Source organism: Macrobrachium rosenbergii, chromosome 4 (genome assembly GCF_040412425.1).
Source record: "Macrobrachium rosenbergii isolate ZJJX-2024 chromosome 4, ASM4041242v1, whole genome shotgun sequence".
NCBI lineage: Eukaryota > Metazoa > Arthropoda > Malacostraca > Decapoda > Palaemonidae > Macrobrachium > Macrobrachium rosenbergii.
In genome coordinates, this window is record NC_089744.1 from 14,593,655 (window position 1) to 14,613,650 (window position 19,996).

At 37.2% G+C, this 19,996-nt stretch overlaps 1 protein-coding gene across 2 annotated transcripts in view; it reads left to right on the forward strand.

Annotated features, from left to right (window-relative positions):
• LOC136838340 (uncharacterized) overlaps nucleotides 1-18,464 on the forward strand; it is a 77,972-nt gene extending 59,508 nt beyond the window's left edge. Inside the window, exons 3-5 of one of the 2 annotated variants that reach the window (XR_010852945.1) lie at nucleotides 16,397-16,479; nucleotides 17,239-17,427; nucleotides 17,806-18,464. Coding sequence is in view for 1 of the 2 variants with exons in the window: in XM_067103254.1 (XP_066959355.1) it covers nucleotides 16,397-16,435 (39 nt within the window). In the remaining variant the exon portion in view is untranslated. The remainder of the gene's footprint in view (nucleotides 1-16,396; nucleotides 16,480-17,238; nucleotides 17,428-17,805) is intronic. The other variant, XM_067103254.1, reaches the window with a different exon arrangement.
• Nucleotides 18,465-19,996: the final 1,532 nt, after the last annotated feature.

Genomic DNA, 19,996 nt, shown 5'->3' on the forward strand with positions numbered 1-19,996 from the left:
CATTTTGGAATCCTTCAGTCTCCATCTCCTGGAAGAGCGAAAGAAATGCAATTCATGTATGCACCGAACCTCATAGTCTCCAGGAACAATCTCCGAGATGCTTCAGATAGCCTGGAATCCTTGAGAGAGAGCAAGTGTCATATTTGAAGAGTTGGGTAAGAGAAAGCAAAGAGTATAGTGAAGGGGAGGGTCCTACCCAGAGGCTGCTTCCTCGGAGGAAGGAGGGTATCCTGCCAGGCTGGGGAAGCAGGCCTGGAGAGGGCCCAAGAATGGGCCCCAAAAATCCCCAAGACTCGCCAGTCTTTTGAGGGCATCTTTGAAGGGAAGGGTCCTTGGAGGAAGGCAGGTATCCTGCTAGGCTGGGGGAGTGGGCCAGAGAGGGGCCCAAAAACTTTAAGGATGAGGCCCAAAAGCCCCCCAAGGATTGACAGTCTCTTGAGGGCAGCCTTGAAGGGAAGGGTTTGACCCAGAGGCTACTTCCTCGGAGGAAGGCAGTCACTAAACGTTCACTGAATGCTTACACACTAAATATACTCTAAACACCGACATTCACAAAACATTCACTAAACCCTAAACACTCATTAAACATATCACTGAATGCTTACACACTAAGCATTCACTGAATACTTACACAATAAACATTCACTTAATACTTACACGCTAAACATACTCTAACAACTAGCATTCACAAGACATTCACTAAACATTCACTAAATATACGCTGAATATTTACACACTAAACATTCACTAACATTCACAAAGCATTCACTAAACACTTAATAAACATTCAGTGAATACTTACTCACTAAACATTCACTAACATTCACAAAACATTCACTAAACCCTAAATACTCACTAAACATTCTCTGAATACTTATGCAATAATATTCACTAACATTCACAAGACATTCACTAAACCCTAAACACTCACTAAACATTCACTGAATATTTACACACTAAACATTCACTCACATTCACAAAATACTCACTAAACCCTGTACTAAACACTTACTCATAAACATTCTATAAACACTTATGCACTAAACCTAAACCTTTGCTAGACACTTACTCATTAAACATTAATGATAAAAAAAATTTACAATCACACTAAGGCCCTGTCGAATTTGCAGGTGACCAGACCTTTAAAGATGGACGCAAGGCTTTGAAGCAGCGTCCTGGTGGAAGACCACCGAACTATGTAGTACTGGTATAGAGATCACAGCTCCATGTATATACCCTCTATGTTCCAAGTGGATCTTGTCTAGATCATTGTTGTCATCCCAGGGGTGACAGTAGGCAATCTGGGAATTCTGAAAGTTTCTGGGAATTCCGGAGACTTCTGGGCTTCAGAAGGTTTCAAGACAATCTCCAGGTTCTGTAGCCTTTGGATTTCTTGCACAATACTAAAGAACAAAGTTTTATGGAGAAGAAATCAGAGATGAAAGGCTTCAAAGATATCTTTGGGGGAAACCCAGGTTTTTGGAGATGAATAAGCCTACGTTCTTGGAGATGAATTCTGGAGCCTTCTGGGGCTTCCGAAGGCTTCAAGACTATCTCCAGGCATTGAAGCCTTTGGAAACTCCTGTTGGATTTTCCAGGAAAGCTTCAGGAGCGAAGACTGCTTCAAAGGATCCTGTAGTCATGAAGACTCTTCAAGAATACCTATAAGTCTTCTCTCATCGTCGGGAGATATCTATATATATCAGTAAAAGGGAATCCCATGAGATTAAAGAAGACGATGCATTAAAGTAAAGAAATTGCTTATGTGTCAGAAAAAGAAAACTCTAAGTAATGGTTAATGGGATGTTAAAATGATCTAAAACCTTTGGGATTTTCCTTGAAGACATTTTGGAATCCTTCAGTCTCCAGCTACTGGAAGAGTGAGAGAAATGCAATTCGCATATGCGCCGAACTCCACAGTCTCCAGGAACAATCTCCAAGATGCTTCAAATAGTCTGGAAGCCTTCAGAGAGAGCAACTGTCATATTTGAAGAGTTGGGTAAGAGAAAGCAAAGAGTATAGTGAAGGGAAGGGTCCTACCCAGAGGCTGCTTCCTCGGAGGAAGGAAGGCATCCTGCCAAGCTGGGAAGTAGGACTGGAGAGGGCCCAAGCCCCTCAAGAGTGGGCCCCAAAATCCCCTAAGGCTTGCCAGTCTTTTGAGGGCAGCCTTGTAGGTAAGGGTCTGACCCAGAGGATGCTTCCTTGGAGAAAGGCAGTTATCCTGCCAGACTGGGGAAGTGGGCCCAGAGAGGGGCCCAAAAACTTCAAGGATAAGGCCCAAAAACCACCAACGCTCGCCAGTCTCTTGAGGGCAGCCTTGAAGGGAAAGGTTCGACCCAGAGGCTACTTCTTCGGAGGAAGGCACTCACCAAACATTCTCCCAGAAGCGTTGCTTACAAAGGTTGAAGAGTCTCTTCTACCCAAAATCATGTAGGCATGGACGTTGCACCCCGAAGAATGTTGCTAAGGAAACATCAAATTAACCCTCGAAACAATATATATATATATATATATATATATATATATATATATATATATATATATATATATTAATGATAAATAATATTGCCAAGACCAGGAAGAACATTCTTTATAGTACGAGCTTTCGAGATATAAAACCTCATCATCAGGCTGAAAAACCGACAAGGATGAGATTCAATAAAATTACAATCAAATGAATTGTCATAATAAATCTTCAGCAAAAATATTAACGAAATATATAAAACGAACAAGTAAATACAAACTAAAAGGGTAAGACGTAAAATAACGAAAAATTAAAAACACAAACATAAAAATATGAAAATAAAACTAAGGTGAAATGTAAACAAACTACCACTCACAAAGTAAAATATTTAACGACCTAATTGAGTACCTACTATGAAATTACACGATAGCTAGTTGAATACCAGACGAGTTGTTGTTCAATTCCGGCTTCATCTTTTTAATAATCAGCGACTCTGAAATTAAAAGGTCCGGTCTATTTGAACAAAAAGACAGTACCCGAAAATCCAGGTCAGTGAAAGGATGGTCCTGTGCTAAACTGTGTTCTCTAATGGCAGAAAAGGGTGGTTTGGAAAGGGGAAACCTGATGATGAGGTTTTATACCTCGAAAGCTCGTACAATAAAGAATGTTCTTCCTGGTCTTGGCAATATTGTTTATCATTAAGCTAAGATTTCCAAGTAGCCGCCCAATTTTGAGACTATATATATATATATATATATATATATATATATATATATATATATATATATATATATATATATATATATATATATATATATATATATATATCTTCAGTACCCTGAAGATGACTTTGGAATAAAAGTTGAAAGTCTTGGTACCAATTCCTTTCATTTTCACGTGAGGACTTATTATATACTTCATCCACGGGACCATTGTGGAAATTACAAATATATATATATATATATATATATATATATATATATATATATATATATATATATATATATATATATATATATATATATATTTATCAAAGGGGCATCCAAAAAGACATAGTATATCATATCACACTTTATTATTGCCGACGGCATTTAGCAATGTCACATTGAATCATCAAGGGTAAACTGAGCTAAAATGTCTTTTTAGCTCAGTTCAGCCTTGATGATGCAATGTGACATTGCTAAGTAATAAACTGTGATATGATAAACGTATGCCTTTTCCTAGATGTCCCCCTTGATTGCAACTAAGAAGTCTACAGCTATATGGCCTTTTACACGCACACACACATACACACACATATGTATATATGCGTGTGTGTGTGTGTGTATGTGTAAAAGGTCCAACCTTGGACTGTGCCTTAGCCATTGTACCATGGCCTTCCAAGGTCTTGGGTTTGAGTCCCCTTGCTTGAGGGTACAAACCATAGAGTGCCAATCACTGGAGTCTGCGATCTCCCTGCCGAGCCTGCGACCTCGGGCGGCCATATTGAAAGGTCTTGGTCCAGCTCATGGTACTATACTTTATTATTCCTATTATTATTTTTATCTTTTTTACTAGTATTATTATCTTATTATTATTACTATTAATTTTATTATTTTTATTTTTGTTATTATTATTATTATTATTATTATTATTATTATTAAAAAATACAAAATCCACATTTATGTAAAGTATTGTATAATAAAATATTCAGGAGCTTTCGAGAGCAGGCTCTAAATTTTATTATTTGTAAATGTACTTTACATAAGGAGAGCAGGAGCTTTCGAGCTCAGGCTGAAGCTCATTTTTTATTTGTAAATACAGTACTTTACATAAATGTGGATTTTGTATTTTATAAACATATTCACGGGATTGTGAAGAAGATTTACATTATTATTATTATTATTATTATTATTATTATTATTATTATTATTATTATTATTATTATTATTATTATTATTATTATTATTATTACTTGACCCAATTTCACAGAGAAAAATTACCTTACAAAAACATGTTGGCCTAAGCACTCCAATCATTGTGGTCAAAGTCTAAGCATAAGCTCTTGGATCCAAACAGTGTGTAGCATAAATGGTTCCTGTAAATTACAAGACTTTCTTTGCATACAATCACTAAACACTAGCTAAACAGTAATATACAATCACTAAACACTAACATTCACAATATACTTACAATCACTAAACACTCACACTTACCATACACTCACACTCACTAAACACACACACTTACTATACACTCACACTCACTAAACACACTTACTATACACTCACACTCAATAACACTAAACACCCACTGAATACTCAACACTCACTAGGCACTCACTATACACTGAACGCTCACTAGACACTCATAAAACACCAAACCCTTACTAAATACTCACTGTTCCCAGACACTCAGTAAACATTCACTAGACACTCACATCCTGAACATTCATTAAACACTAAACACTCACTAAACATTCAGTAAGCATTCACTATACATCAAATATACACTAAGTACTCACTATACACTAAACACTCACTAAACATTCATTTAGCACTCACTCTACACTAACACTCACTAAACCCTAAACATTCATTAAACACTAAATACTCACTAAACGCTAAATGCTCATTAAATCCCTAAACACTCATTAAACACTAAACAGTCAATGAATATTCACTAATCAGTCATTAAACACTCACTAAACACTTACACACTAAACATTCATTAAACACTAATTTTCACAAGACATTCACTAAACACTCACTAAACATTCACTAAACATTCACTGAATACTTACTAAACATTCACTAAACACTAACATTCACAAAACATTCACTAAACCCTACACACTCACCAAACATTCACTGAATACTTACACACTACACAGTCACTGAATACTTACACACTAAACATCACTAAACACTAATATTCACTAAACCCTAAGCACTCACTAAACACACACTAAACATTCACTAAACCCTAAACACTCACAAAACATTCACCAAACACTCGCTAAACACTCACTGAATACTTACACACTAAACATTCACTAAACACTAACATGCACTAAGCCTTCACTAAACCCTAAAGACTGACTAAACACTTACACATTAAACATTCATTACACTAAACACTCACTAAACATTCTGTAAATACACACTAAACATTCACTAAACACTAACTTTCACAAGACACTCACTAAACACTCACTAAACGTTCAATGAATACTTACACAATAAACATTCACTAACATTTACAAAACATTCAGTAAACCCTAAGCACTCACTAAACGTTCACTGAATACTAGTGTATGTTTACACACTAAACATACACTAACATTCACAAAAAATTCATTAAACCCTAAACTGAATCTTCACTAAACCCTAAACTAAACATTCACTAAACACTTACTCATAAACATTCACTAAACACTTACTCACTAAACCCCAAACATTTGCTAAACACTGACTCACCAAACATTATCGATAAAAAAAAAGTTCACAATCGTGGAAGCCCCTGTTCAACTTGCGGTTTACCAGACCGTTAAAGATGGCTGCAAGGCTTTGCAGCGCCGTCCTGGTGGAAGACCACCGAACTACGTAGTACTGGTATAGAGATCGCAACTCCAGGTATATACTCTCTATGGCTTTACCTAAACCTCATATCCTTCGTGCTTTATTGTAATATTTTTTAGACAAAGACAGCGCGGAGCTTGCTACCGTTAATGCGCCATCAATTGTCCATTTATGTTTAAATGTACTCCTTTTGATTACTGCTGACGTAATGAGCAGTTTCAATAGCTATTCAGTTTCTTTTGTAAATGTTACAAAAACCTAAACTTAATGAGCAGTCACACTAACTATACAGCATTGTAGATATATTTAGTACATAATCATGAATAGATAATTAGAGTGACTGCATAACATACATTAGAAATCTTTTTTCTGTATAATATCAGGCAACATTATTATTAGAATATTGTCATTAATGGAGAAGTCGCTCCTATGTTATTGCTCTATCGAGTTTACACATAGTATACATTAATTTACTATATGTAAGTTTATCTGATGTCAGTTTTTTCTGTTATTGATTGTTCTGCATTTTTGTTATATATATATATATATATATATATATATATATATATATATATATATATATATATATATATATATATATATATATATATAAATATATATATATATATATATATATATATATATATATATATATATATATATATATATATATATATATATATATATACAGTATATATAATTCATACACATACTGAAACAATAGCACACACACGCACACACACACACACACACACACACTCACACATATATATATATATATATATATATATATATATATATATATATATATATATATATATATATATATACATATTTAGTTGGGTCTGCCTAGATGAAATGAATATTGATTTAGAAAATGTCTTATGGGCCACTTACCCAGAGTCAAATATGCAAGCAGATGTAACAAAGGGATGACTTACCTTCTAATTACATCTAAAAAAAGGGACAGATCACTTTGAAAGCCGTGGATCCACTAAATTACTTTATTTCACACAGATCAAGGAGGGGAAATAAATCGTGACTGGTATGCAACCCAGCCAAGCAAGTGCAACAACAATCTTACAACAAAATTTACAGTTAACTGGCTTTCAGAATGAAATTGAAATTTTACACAATGGTAACGCAGAATGGGAGCCTGTGGCTCGTGAATATACAGAGTCCAATCTGATACTCAGTTGCAGAAGCAGAGTTTTGCTTGTAGCAAGGTTGTAATAATCTATCACAGTGAAGGGCTGATTTACTCTACAGTATGTCACTGAGCAAATGATTATTTCATTAATAAATTTAATTCATATGGGGAACACACTGTTATTTAACAAGGGATTCTACTTTGAGAGATGAAATCTTGAAACTGGCTCGTAATTGGTAATTTCAGTCTTACTGGGCAATCCAAACTGCAATGTGCTCTGTTGCAATACATCTAGTTGCTCCAATAGGTCCTCAATTAAACTATGCTGGGACTGCTTGTGGTCTGGGTCGCCTGTGACCCCAACTACAGTGTGGCAGTGAGCCAAGACAAAGAGATATGGCCTGAGAGTCGGACGTAGGAAGGCTAGGTCTGACCTCTATGGGGACTGAGTTCCATTGGCTGATTTTTGAATGTTGTTCAGACTATGAGCCCTCAAGCTATGGAAGTGGCAAAGGCTTAAGGAGGGTGTGCCAACATTCCTGAAAAGACAGTTAAGACCAGCAGAAAGGAGAGCACAGAGATATAGATCTTGGTACAAGGATATAAAACAACTACTAGTATGCCTACCCTCCATATGACTAATCTAATCTGTCTACCTGCCTTGACCCTTCTCTCAAAACTGTGTCTAAACTACCACTTTAGGTATGGGGCGCTACCCCCCCAATAGATTGCAATCTGATCCCTATGTTAAGAGAACAGGGAGATGAGAGCATCATATATTTGTGACAGCTCCCCCTTTTAAACAGGTATTCACTCCATTTCGGGCATGAAGGCCTGCACTAAAACAAACTGCTCGTCTTGGTGACGTTACTGCCCTCCCTGAATGGGTCTTGCCTGTGCAATGCAGATGACTAAGGTGATCTACCTAACTTTTAGGATTGGACTATAAACTTCACTACCTTGCTTAAGTTCCCTAACACTAGTTTCAAGGTGTCTGTGGGTATTTAACTAGCTGTTTCTAACGACAGTGAAAAGTATTCTTAGGCAGTTTTAGAGGTACAACACACATTTTTATTAACACGACATATCATCAGGCTGCCGCATCACCAATCTATGTGACAATTATCTAACTACAATGCAGTATTATTACAAACAACAAAAGCTCTTATGCTATGATATACATAATAATGTTAAAGAATAAGCAACCTGAAGGGTTAATCAGTGCAACTCCATGTATAACATGGACCGAGATACCCAAGATACCCAAGCAACCTCCTCTGGATTTTGGGTGCCTGGTATACTCTACTAAATGATGAGGCACTGTGCCCAGTGTGCCATGAGCTCAGGAGCTCTGATATACGGGATAATGTTTTTATCATTACTCTGTTAACAAAAATCTTTCTATTACAATTACAAGGTTACTACTACTAGTTTACATGATCTTGTCTAGGTTTACTTAATCAGAGATCACTCATGCTACTTTCTCTGGGTAAGTGCAAGGATCATTCTGTGATGGAAAGGCACTGTTCCCCAATGGACAATAAATGTCTTCTTTTTTTGGGTTCCCCCAAGGTCTATCTACAACAATCTACATCCTAGGAGGTGATGAAGGCACCAACTCTGGGGATAGGCCAGAAGTGCCATTGGGAGCAAAGCCACAGGTAACCCTAGACCTAGAGGATACTGGAAGGCGCCCTACTCCGTCTGCTGTGACAACCGCAGCAAGGGCAGTAATAGCTTCTGTGTCCAGGCAGGACAGTTTCTGGTTGACCAGGACGGTGTAGCATTAGGGTCTTCCAGGTTCATCCTCTGAGGATGAAGGTGATAAGGAAGAAGGATTATCACGTGCTGGAGGGTCACAATTGGCGATGACCAACTCAGTTATGTTGGGTAGATCTCCCGAAGGAGGATCAGTAACAGGATCTCGTGCTGGCACTGACAACAAGTCAGAGTCAGGCACAGGGTTCAATATCAGTACTTACTTAATGTCCGTGGTGGATGGAGAGTGGCACTGCTCAGGGCACTCAAGTGGCAGAGATTTAGGTCAAGAGTGTCTAACAGGGACCCGGGGGTGCAAAGCCCCTAGGTGAGCCTGAGTTGGGCTGAGACAGAGATTCCTGTCCCAGGGGGAGGTCAGAGCCTCCAGGAATGTTTCCAGTTTTGGTGACAGGTGTGTGTTGCTTGTTAGGGCATCCCAACCAATTGGTGGAGTGCCCTTTCCTTTTGGACATCTTACAGCAATACTGTGTCTTGCTAGCTTCCTTTTGCTGTGAGGGAGGAAGTTTTTGTTGGCTGGATTTAACTGGCTGTGGTGTCAGTAGGTGATGAGGTTTGCTTGGAAGTGGATCGAGAGACACCATTTGTGTTCTTGGGCCACTTAGGAGGGTGTTACTTGCTAGCTCCCCTTTTAAAATGGCATTTGATTTGGAGTGTCCAACTTTATGGCAGTAATTGCATACTGAAGGGAGTCCGTTCTTTGGGTGAGCTTGCCCCGGGAGATGGCTGGGTGGCACTATGAGCCAGTGGGTCTACTGGAAGATGGTTATAGGTTTCCAAATCATCAGCCGTCCATGAGTGTTTTGGGTTGCTTGTTGTTGAGGTACACAGTGAGGGGACCAGGAGCATACTGGAAGAAATCTTTCAGCTTCATCCTGTTAAACAGGTCCTCAAACTCAGTGCACATCACGGAGTTGAGCCAGCACTGACCAGATCAGGTCTTGTGATAGGCCCATTCAGCCCAGGTCTGGCTGATCTCTTTTGGGAGAGCCCTGAACGTTTGTCTCCATTTCTCCAGAGTGATCTCATAGGCCTTAGTAATCACCCTCTGAACTTCATCCATGTTTCCCCTGGTACCGCTATTCCAGCAAGTGTAGGGCGGCCTTGACTTTACCTTCCATATGCTTGGAGAGAAGTAAGGCTCTCTCCGTCTCAGTGGTAGAGTTGTTTGCAAAAAGTGCCTCTACCTCCTCCAACCATGCCTCTGGCTTGTCATCAGTCCACTTTGGTACCAGTGAATTAATACCTGATATAGGAGGTTAGGCAGAGCAGGTGTGGGGTTAATGGTTTGTTGCTGGGCCAGAGTTGCGGCACTGTCTTGTTGCTTTCTCAATCTCGGTCTCCTTTCCTTTTAGAGCTAGCTCATACTTCCTTTGCTCTTCTCTTTCTACCCTTTCTCATTTTTCTTTGGCTTCTCTCTCCTTCCTTTGTTCTTCTCTGTCTGCCCTCTGTCTGCCCTTTCTCATTCTTCCCTGGCCTCTCTCTCCTGACTTTGTTCTTCTCTTTCTGCCCTTTCTCTTTCTGCTTTTGCTTCTTCGTACTTTCTTTGTCTTTCTTGCTTTTCCAGTTCATACTGTCTTTGCTCCTCCCTTTCTTGTTTCTCCCTTTTGAGTGTGGTGTCTAGCTACGTCTGTACCCACTTGGTGAGCTCTTTTCCCGTGTAACCCACTTCCATACCCAGATTCATGAAGGTTTGGTAACTTTCTGCCGACATGGTTCTGGTAGGTTAGGGCGTATTAAAAAAATGGCCTGGGAATTAAAGTGATTTTGGGGGAATGTCCCTTAACTCTGGTGACACTGCGATGGAATGGCACCTTTCAATAGGTGGTACTGTGGCTGAGTGTGCCATTCAAAGATCACACTAATGAAGCGGTCGTTGGTTAGCAAAACCTTATGGGTGGGCATGCTGTTGTTGGCACTCTGTTTCAATGCACAGGTGCAGCTTGTGTATAAACACAGGGCTCTTTCTTGGTGGCACCGGGGTGCTGGTGTATTCCGAGGAACAACACTAATTTGCAGTACAAACCAATTGTACTAAAGGAAATGACACTCCCCCAGAAACAGAGCGCATGCAATGAGTAAGAGAAAAAGAAAAAAAGTAAGACACTTTAGGTAGGTTACTCGTGGGCAGTGCACCAGATTAGTGGTATTGTGAAAGGGGAATCTCTTTGGTTGGCACTCGTGGGTGCCTAGTTCCTAGGTACTAGTGATGCTGCTTCCTTTCATGTGGAGGGAGGAAGACTTGGGTGCGCACTTCAATGTGCAATTTATTGCTTACGGTACACATAAGTCTTGAAAGTACCCACTCGTGCGAGACAGTTTCAATAAACTGTTGTTAATTTTAACTTCCATCCAAAATTATTCTGTGGTGCAGAGTTTTTTTTTATGTTGGTCCGTTCTTTTTCTTTTAAGAAACGGCTCGAGTACCGGCTCAGTAGCATGAAGCGCTTAATGGAAAAGTGTGTGAAAATTGTACAGGTAACTTTGACACGCGTGCGTATACAAATTAACAGCACTACGCGTAGAATGAGCGAAAGAAAACCAAAGATACGCTGATGACACAGGGGCTATCCCAGGGATTGAATTTACTGCATAACCTCTAGTTTGATTGGTTTCACCCGGCTTTTATAAAGTAAAGGTTATCCTTCAATAATATCTCACACAATTAACAAATCATGCCACCAATTATTTTTGGTAAAATAGCGTACAGTTAAGAATAATTTATCTCTCTCTCTCTCTCTCTCTCTCTCTCTCTCTCTCTCTCTCTCTCTCTCTCTCTCTCCCCCGACTGAGAAGCGGATGTAGTATATAGCTGACTCGTTACCTCTAACTAAATTAAATGGGCTCCGCTCTCAGTGATTAAATAAAAGGTGTGTTTGGATTCCCGTTACTCCAATTAATTTGTAAAAGATCTTCAGTTATATATATATATATATATATATATATATATATATATATATATATAATATATGTATGTATGTATATATTATATATATACATTGTAACAGTAATACTGAGTCAATCAGTATTGTTAAAATAAGTTACCTTTACGGCTGCAGACTAAATAAAGCTATAGAAAATGTGTTCTTGGCACAATACTTTATCGTGAAAATTTTTCCATTACCTTGAGTAAGTAAAAGTCTTTGTATAGGGTACTTGCTAAAGCATTTGGAATGTCAACTAACTTCTACCAATTCTATCGAGTCTGATAAACAAACCAGACGTTTAGTCATTCAAACAGCCTGAAATCTTTTCATCCTGAAACAACTAAAATGTAAACAGGCTCGTGTTACTCGATCTATGATATAATGTTGATGTGAGGGCAAAAAGCCTTGATAGAAAATGAATAATGATGCTGTTCTTTCAGCGTTCTGGTACGCATTATTAATTATGGGAACATACCAGCCTAACCCTTACTATAAGTTGTATGTCTTTTTTTTCTATTTTTTTGATAAATTATATATCGCCTGAAACGTTTTATTATATATTGCCTAAAGCCCTAATAATTTAGAAGGTATCACGGCATCTCCGAACGAATGTTCCTGTGGAAAGGTCAGGGTATGCATTCTGGGTAAGTGCTTGGACATTCGGCAAAACTGACAGAACTATCGAAAGGTTTTTAAAGAATTCTAGTTGAAAAATTTAGTTAGCCCTAGGAAAACATTACCATTTTATTAACTAAGCGGTTTCTAAAACAATATCCTGGGATATTTCCCAAGATTTACTACAGATGTATTTAATTGTAAAGACATTCCTTTTACAGTGGTTCAAATAGATTTGGTCTAAAAAATATATATATATATATATATATATATATATATATATATATATATATATATATATATATATATATATATATATATATATATATATTTTTTTTTTTTTTTTTTCTAATATCGTACAATACCTTTTCTGTATTGTGAGTCACAAAAGCAATTCGTAGACATCAGAATAATTAGATATATGCAGTGAATATTTAACAATAGTTTTTCTTTATCTCGATATGCATATAATATTTCCACCTAATCGCAAGTTACGTCAATTCACATTATTTTTGAAAATAAACGAAATACTTTTAGTATGCAGTACGCTGATTTCTTTTTATCTCAAGGCACGTGTCATTTCTTGTTAAATACGGTAATGCTATTTCATCCCATTTTCACTAAAATCGAAATAATACATCTTCCATTAGCAATATAATAAAAAAAATTCTTGACTATAACAAGTATTACAGGTACCTTTACTTCTCGTTATATCGAGGAATGGACGGTGGTATCTTTGGCCGTGTCTGTTCATGTTAAAATAGTTATGTGTTACAGAATACAGTTGTGTTAATTTAGAGATTAAAATAGTCTCATAATTATATAGTGTATAGAATATAAAATTCATTATTCTTGAAAATAAGGAACACTAAATTTCCTAAACGTCGGAGAGTTCAGTATATACAATTCCAGATTGAGAAAATACGAATTAATATTCTCCTTAACACAGCAGGATTAGAAGCTTTCCCCTTATTATTTCTGAGTACTAATAGGATATAAAAAAAAAGGCATTTCTGAAAGTAAGTACGTCTAATTATCTCTCTCAACGGAACTGACTTTTCTTCGAGCTCAACTGATATATTTCTTGATACACCTGACTCCATTTGATTATTTAACGGTCGTCTGCCATTTTAACTTGGAAATCATGTGCGTTTTCAGGCACTCGTGGAAGGAAGAATCTCCGATGGGTTTAATACTTTTATCTCTGTTTGACCAATATTGTTCAATTATTTTATTGCTATCAATGGAGATAATCGTGAAAAAAAATTCACATTTTGTGTTGGGAGGGGGAAGGGAGGACTGATGAAATATTGTTTTATATTGCAAAGGAATAATTAAATTCTCTGTCATATTAATACTCATTAATACCGATATAATAAAATGCTGTTGACCACTGATCAAGTTAGTAAACTTGCAATGAAAAACCTATACAAGTACTCGTAACAGAAGCCTGAAGCCTTTTAATCGGAAATTCCTTGTTGCAGGCTAGCTTAGAAAAAATGTGACTTTTGAAATAAGAAACCTTTCTTCTTCGAAGTTTTCTCCTGCTCTTGCGTATGTGAAGTTCTCTTTGGAAATCGCAGGTGTTGTACTCTTGTCAGAAGCCTTCTGCGCACACTGGACAACTAATTCCATTAATATTATACACAGCTTTCATTTCCTTTAGGATGAGGTATTTCGAGATTGTCGAAGAAATGGAGAGACAAAGTATACTGAAATAAACGATTTATTGACTAGTTCTCGGAAGAGGTGGAGAAGTCTTCAAGACTAATGGCTACTAACATTTACAAGGAACGCAACCTGGAGACGAGGCACATCGTTACATGTGAAGATCGCCGGCAAACAAGTGGTGAAATCACAAAAGGGGTAGTAAAGCCCAGCCACAAGAGACAGATATGGAGGTCAGGGGACACACAAGAAGGGGTAAGGCGTAGGGATTTACTCTGCAACCTGATAAATTATGATGAAAGCGAAAAGTAGAAGTAGGAGTTTTTCTCAATCAGTATAGTATATTCCCTCGAATCAGGACCGAACACAGAACTCTGAAGAAAGGCAGAGGCGCTACAAACTGACCCTCACAAAAGTCACAGACGACAGGTGGGATCCAAGTACTTGACAGTACCTAGGGATTTACCTTGCAGGCTGCACACATTTGCATAACAGATGTTTTAAATGATATCCCAACATAACAGTGGCTCAGCTGATAGCAGCTAAGAATTTTATGGCCCATGAGACCTGTTGGTAGCCCCTTTGTTTTAGTGTGTGTATGTATCCAGTATGTATGTATATATACATACATATATATATATACTGTATATATATGTATAAATATACATAATATAATATATATATATATATACAGTATATATATATATATATATATATATATATATATATATATATATATATATATATATATATATATATATATATATATATATATACATACATACAAACACACATATATATATATATATATATATATATATATATATATATATATATATATATATATATATATATATATATATATATATATATATATATATCGTAGAATAAAACGTTTGTACGTGAACAAAGGGAAAACGAAAAAAGCAATAGAAATATTTTAAACAAATACCCAAAACGGGGATTTTCAATTTTTACTCGAAGGAGGCAGTTAATCCCTTGTCTAAGATAAACAGCAGCCGCAAATAGCAGCCTGGATATTTCAGTAATAAAAAAAAAAATACAAAAAGCCTTCATAAAAAAAATCAGGTGTCATTTTCACAGCAGTAATGCAATTATAGTAATATTCATTTGTTCTTGTTTGCAAATCATATAACAGTGTAGCAATTATTATGTAATTTTTTCAATTATATGTACGCATACAACACACATATACATTATACATACATACATATACACACACACATATATATATATATATATATATATATATATATATATATATATATATATATATATATATATATATATATATATATATATATATATATATATATATATATATATATATATATATATATATATATATATATATATGTGAGTGTGTGCATGTGTTTGTGTGTATATACGTATATATAGAATATTTCATTATATATCGTGATGAAAAAATCCACGCGAATTAAAAGTTATTTCATCAAAGTGACGAAAAGAAACATGCGACAGGCTTATGCTACAAATTATTTCCTGAGCCCTAAAAGAAATTACGAGTTACGTTCAGGAAAACTATTCATGTGCTGTATTTTAAACTTCCATGAAAGGCAAGTAAAAGAAGGGAGCAGGAAGTAAAAATAATACTTGCAAAATTAGCAATTTCAAGGATATCTATAGATCGCATTCGGTCACGTTCCGAGAAGCGAGACACTGCTAAGACTTTAGAGTCCTTGGCAAATGACAACATCGTATCGTTCTAGTTCGGACGTTTGGAACTTGGGACCTGTGAGTTGTGACTGTAACATCGTTCGGGGCGGTTGACGTTTAACGGGAGTTTGCTAAATGATTTAATGATCCTGGTTTTGTCTCAGGAGTGGCGTGTTCAATTCCTTTTTAATTTGTTGTAGCGTAATTGGTTTTGTTGTTAAGCTTTTACTTAAAAACTGTTTTGTCACGCGACTAGACTACAATTGGCGCTTGAGAGTTCCATCGGTTGTTACTATAAGTTATTATAAACCCCGGGCTTCTGCTAGGTAACACCTGAACTTTTCCATATTATTGCTAACATTGTATTTTTGTTGTGGGGACTTTCGAATCTTGCTGCATGTTTAGTCTAGTACAAATCCTTGGCAGTTATTGTAACTATTTCTTTGGGCAGTTACCCAAAATTTGACCCGAGTAAACGCCCCAAATTTACTAGATTTAGAGTAAGTCGCTCACAGCTCTAAAGCTTTTTCTTTTCCAGGATGTTTTTGGTAAGTTTGACTCAGAGTTCCTGTTCTGACGGTAAAGCTTCACGTATGATAAAGCTGCTCTCTTTAGCAACAGGTATGCAGGAGCTATTTTTTTCTTTTTCCAAGTTTTGTTTGTCATTTTTGTCAATTTTACTTTTAATTTGGCGTAAATTTAAGTTTAAATTTGTATATACTGTTCCTGCACAATTTAATCTTATCCTCCACCCCTTTAGGGGGTGCCCCTGAGGGGTGGGGGAGCCCCCATGTTCTGCATAGTAGGTCGTAAGACCTACTATGCAGGTTCTTGGGTGGTTTTGTAGATGCCAACTAATCAAATTTTCTTTCAGGTGGTATAGACTTAATCTGATGCTTAGTTTTCTTGTAAGTTCAGATAGGTATTAGGTGTTTAAATGTGCTTGTCTATCTCCCTCTCTAAGTTTGCAGAAGCTCTCTAGCGCTTGAGGAAATTAGGAATGTTTACGCCATCAAACAATATCCAGCGCTAAAACAAATTAAATTTGTGCAGGTGTGGCGTCTTGGTATATTTTACTTTAGAATTTTAGTTAAAAAGAAAATGAATTAAGTTTGTGGTTAGATTAAGTCAGATGAGTTTTGGTCAATATTCATGAAGGTTTTGCCCGAATTTAATTTTCAAGCGTAGAGTTGGCGTTAGGCTTAATAGAATTTTCAGGGGATTCGAACTTGGCATTTCCTTTCTCTCAACCGAAAATTTCTGGTTATAGGGGTTATAGGAAGCAACCTATATGTAAAGTCATTTACTATAATAGGGCTTGCTTACCTAATGGCTAATCTCTTGAAAATCATCAAAACCATGCAGAATTTTCCCCGACAGATTGCCCAGAGTAATGATGTTTGGATTAACGCTGTTAGGAGATGGAATAAATTTTATGAAGTTTGTCAGTAATTCATAGGGTTTAGCGCAACTGATACCAGGACAACTCAATCCCGGACTCATATCGGACAACTCAAACCTGGGCTATTGATATCTAGGACAACTGATGTATAGGACAACTCATAACAGGTATATTTTCACTTAAAAAAATAAACCCACTTAACAATAGTCTTTAATTATTGACTAATTTCCTCTAAAGTACAAGGTTCAGGCTATGTACTAAAAAAATAAACCCACTTAACAATGGTCTTTAATTATTGACTAGTTTCCTCTAAAGTTCAAGGTTCAGGCTATTTACTGTTCGTCCAGCTAACAGCTCAGAAACGGTGTCATAGCTTTTCAACGAAATTTTTCTTTTTATATTTTGTACCTGCCAAGCTAGTTGGTTTTGTACTTAACTTTTCAACCGTTTTAAAAATTTCTTTAGATCTCACAATGCCATATTATAAAAATCTCAGCGAGGAGCTAATGAGCTTGTGGATGATAACAACGTTATAATTTTCGCAGACAGAATGCAGATAAATCAAGAAAAGTATGGCTATGTGGAGCGAAGATGTACAGACGATGGATAAGGAGGACCCATTAGAATAGTATCTTCTAAACAAGGGAGCACTTTCACGGCGCTGTGAATAAAGCGAAATCGAGAATTGTCCTTTGTTCTATAAGTGAAAGCCTTGTCATCGCTAGAGACCGCGAGAATTGATTGCGACAGAATGTTCTTCTCTACAAGATGAGGCGTTGGCTGGGCTGCCAGCAACATCAAGTTTATCACGAAGCATTCGTTGGTGGCGACAGCAGAATAGTATGCTCCCCTTATTCCATCAGAAAGATATGGTTTTGATGCCCCGCTGTTGTACTGCAAATTTGAATCGGGAACCATTTTTGCAATGTGATACTGGCGTAGAGGATGGGGAAAGAATGCTAATTTTCGCCTCATCAATCGGGCTGGATGATCTCGTTAAAATTAGTGATTGGGCTGGCGATGGCACTTTGTGTTTGTCCATCTATATATTATGTTATATACAATCAGTTTGCACATAGGTAATTTGAATGTACCTCGTGTTTTCGCATTGTTACCAAACAAGCGGCAAGCAACTCATGATAGGTTGTTTTCTTATCTACTGTTCACCCTGATATTCAGCCTACGAGGTATATGATGTACTTCGAAAAAGCCCTCATGAATAGCCTTATTTCAAGGTTTCCTGACATAAAGGTTTTTAACTGGTTAACTGGTTATTTAATTTTTCTCAAAACCTCTACCGAAAACTTGAGCTAGGATGAAGTCCAATATAATACAGATGTATTTCGTCTAAAGATGGTGCTTTACAGCACTTGCTTTTTTCTTACCAGTAACTGATGTTAGTGTGGCATGCGAAGAATGCCCGACGACGATAGTTTGTCACAAGAATATGTCGTATTTTGAACTGACTTACATTGAACCTGAAAGAGGAAGAGGCGCTAGAAGACGACGTCTGGCTCCAATATTTCCAACTGAAATGTGGAATATTTCAGAGGACTTTAACTGGTATGCCATTTCAGAGAGGACTTAGACTGGTATGACATTTCAGAGAGGACTTAGGCTGGTATGACATTTCAGAGAGGACTTAGCTGGTATGACATTTCAGAGAGGACTTAGGCTGGTATGACATTTCAGAGAGGACTTAGACTGGTATGACATTTCAGAGAGGACTTAGACTGGTATGGACATTTAGATTGGTATGACATTTCAGAGAGGACTTAGACTGGTATGACATTTCAGAGAGGACTTAGACTGGTATGACGTTTCAGAGAGGACTTAGGACTGGTTGACAGACTGGTATGGATGTTTCAGAGAGGACTTAGACTGGTATGGCATTTCAGAGAGGAGGACTGGTATGACATTTCAGAGAGAACTTAGACTGGTATGACGATTTCAGAGAGGACTTGGACTGGTATGACGTTTCAGAGAGGACTTAGACTGGTATGACGTTTCAGAGAGGACTTGGACTGGTATGACGTTTCAGAGATGACTTAGACGTTTGACGTTTCAGAGAGGACTTAGACTGGTATGACGTTTCAGAGAGGACTTGGACTGGTATGACGTTTCAGAGAGGACTTGGACTGGTATGACGTTTCAGAGAGGACTTGGACTGGTATGACGTTTCAGAGAGGACTTGGACTGGTATGACGTTTCAGAGAGGACTTGGACTGGTATGACGTTTCAGAGAGGACTTGGACTGGTAAGACGTTTCAGAGAGGACTGGACTGGTATGACGTTTCAGAGAGGACTTGGACTGGTATGACGTTTCAGAGGACTTCAGAGGACTGGTATGGTATGACGTTTCAGAGAGGACTTGGACTGGTATGACGTTTCAGAGAGGACTTGGACTGGTATGACGTTTCAGAGAGGACTTAGACTGGTATGACAAGAACCAATAATAACCTTGAAGGTTTTCATAATGCCCTACAAAATTCGATTTCATGCCAAGGTCCGAATATCTGGAAATTACTAAATACACTAAAGTTGGAGGCTATTTTGACGCAGGAAAAGAAAATTGATTTGGAACGGGAAAAGCTAATAACTACAAAACAGGTTTACAAAAAGTGCAACAAGCGACTGATAACTTGATTTGAAAAGTATGATCCTTGCCAGAAAATGTCTTTCTTAAAAGCTCTAATCTGCACAGTGTTTTAGTAAATTCTTTTAATATATTATAGT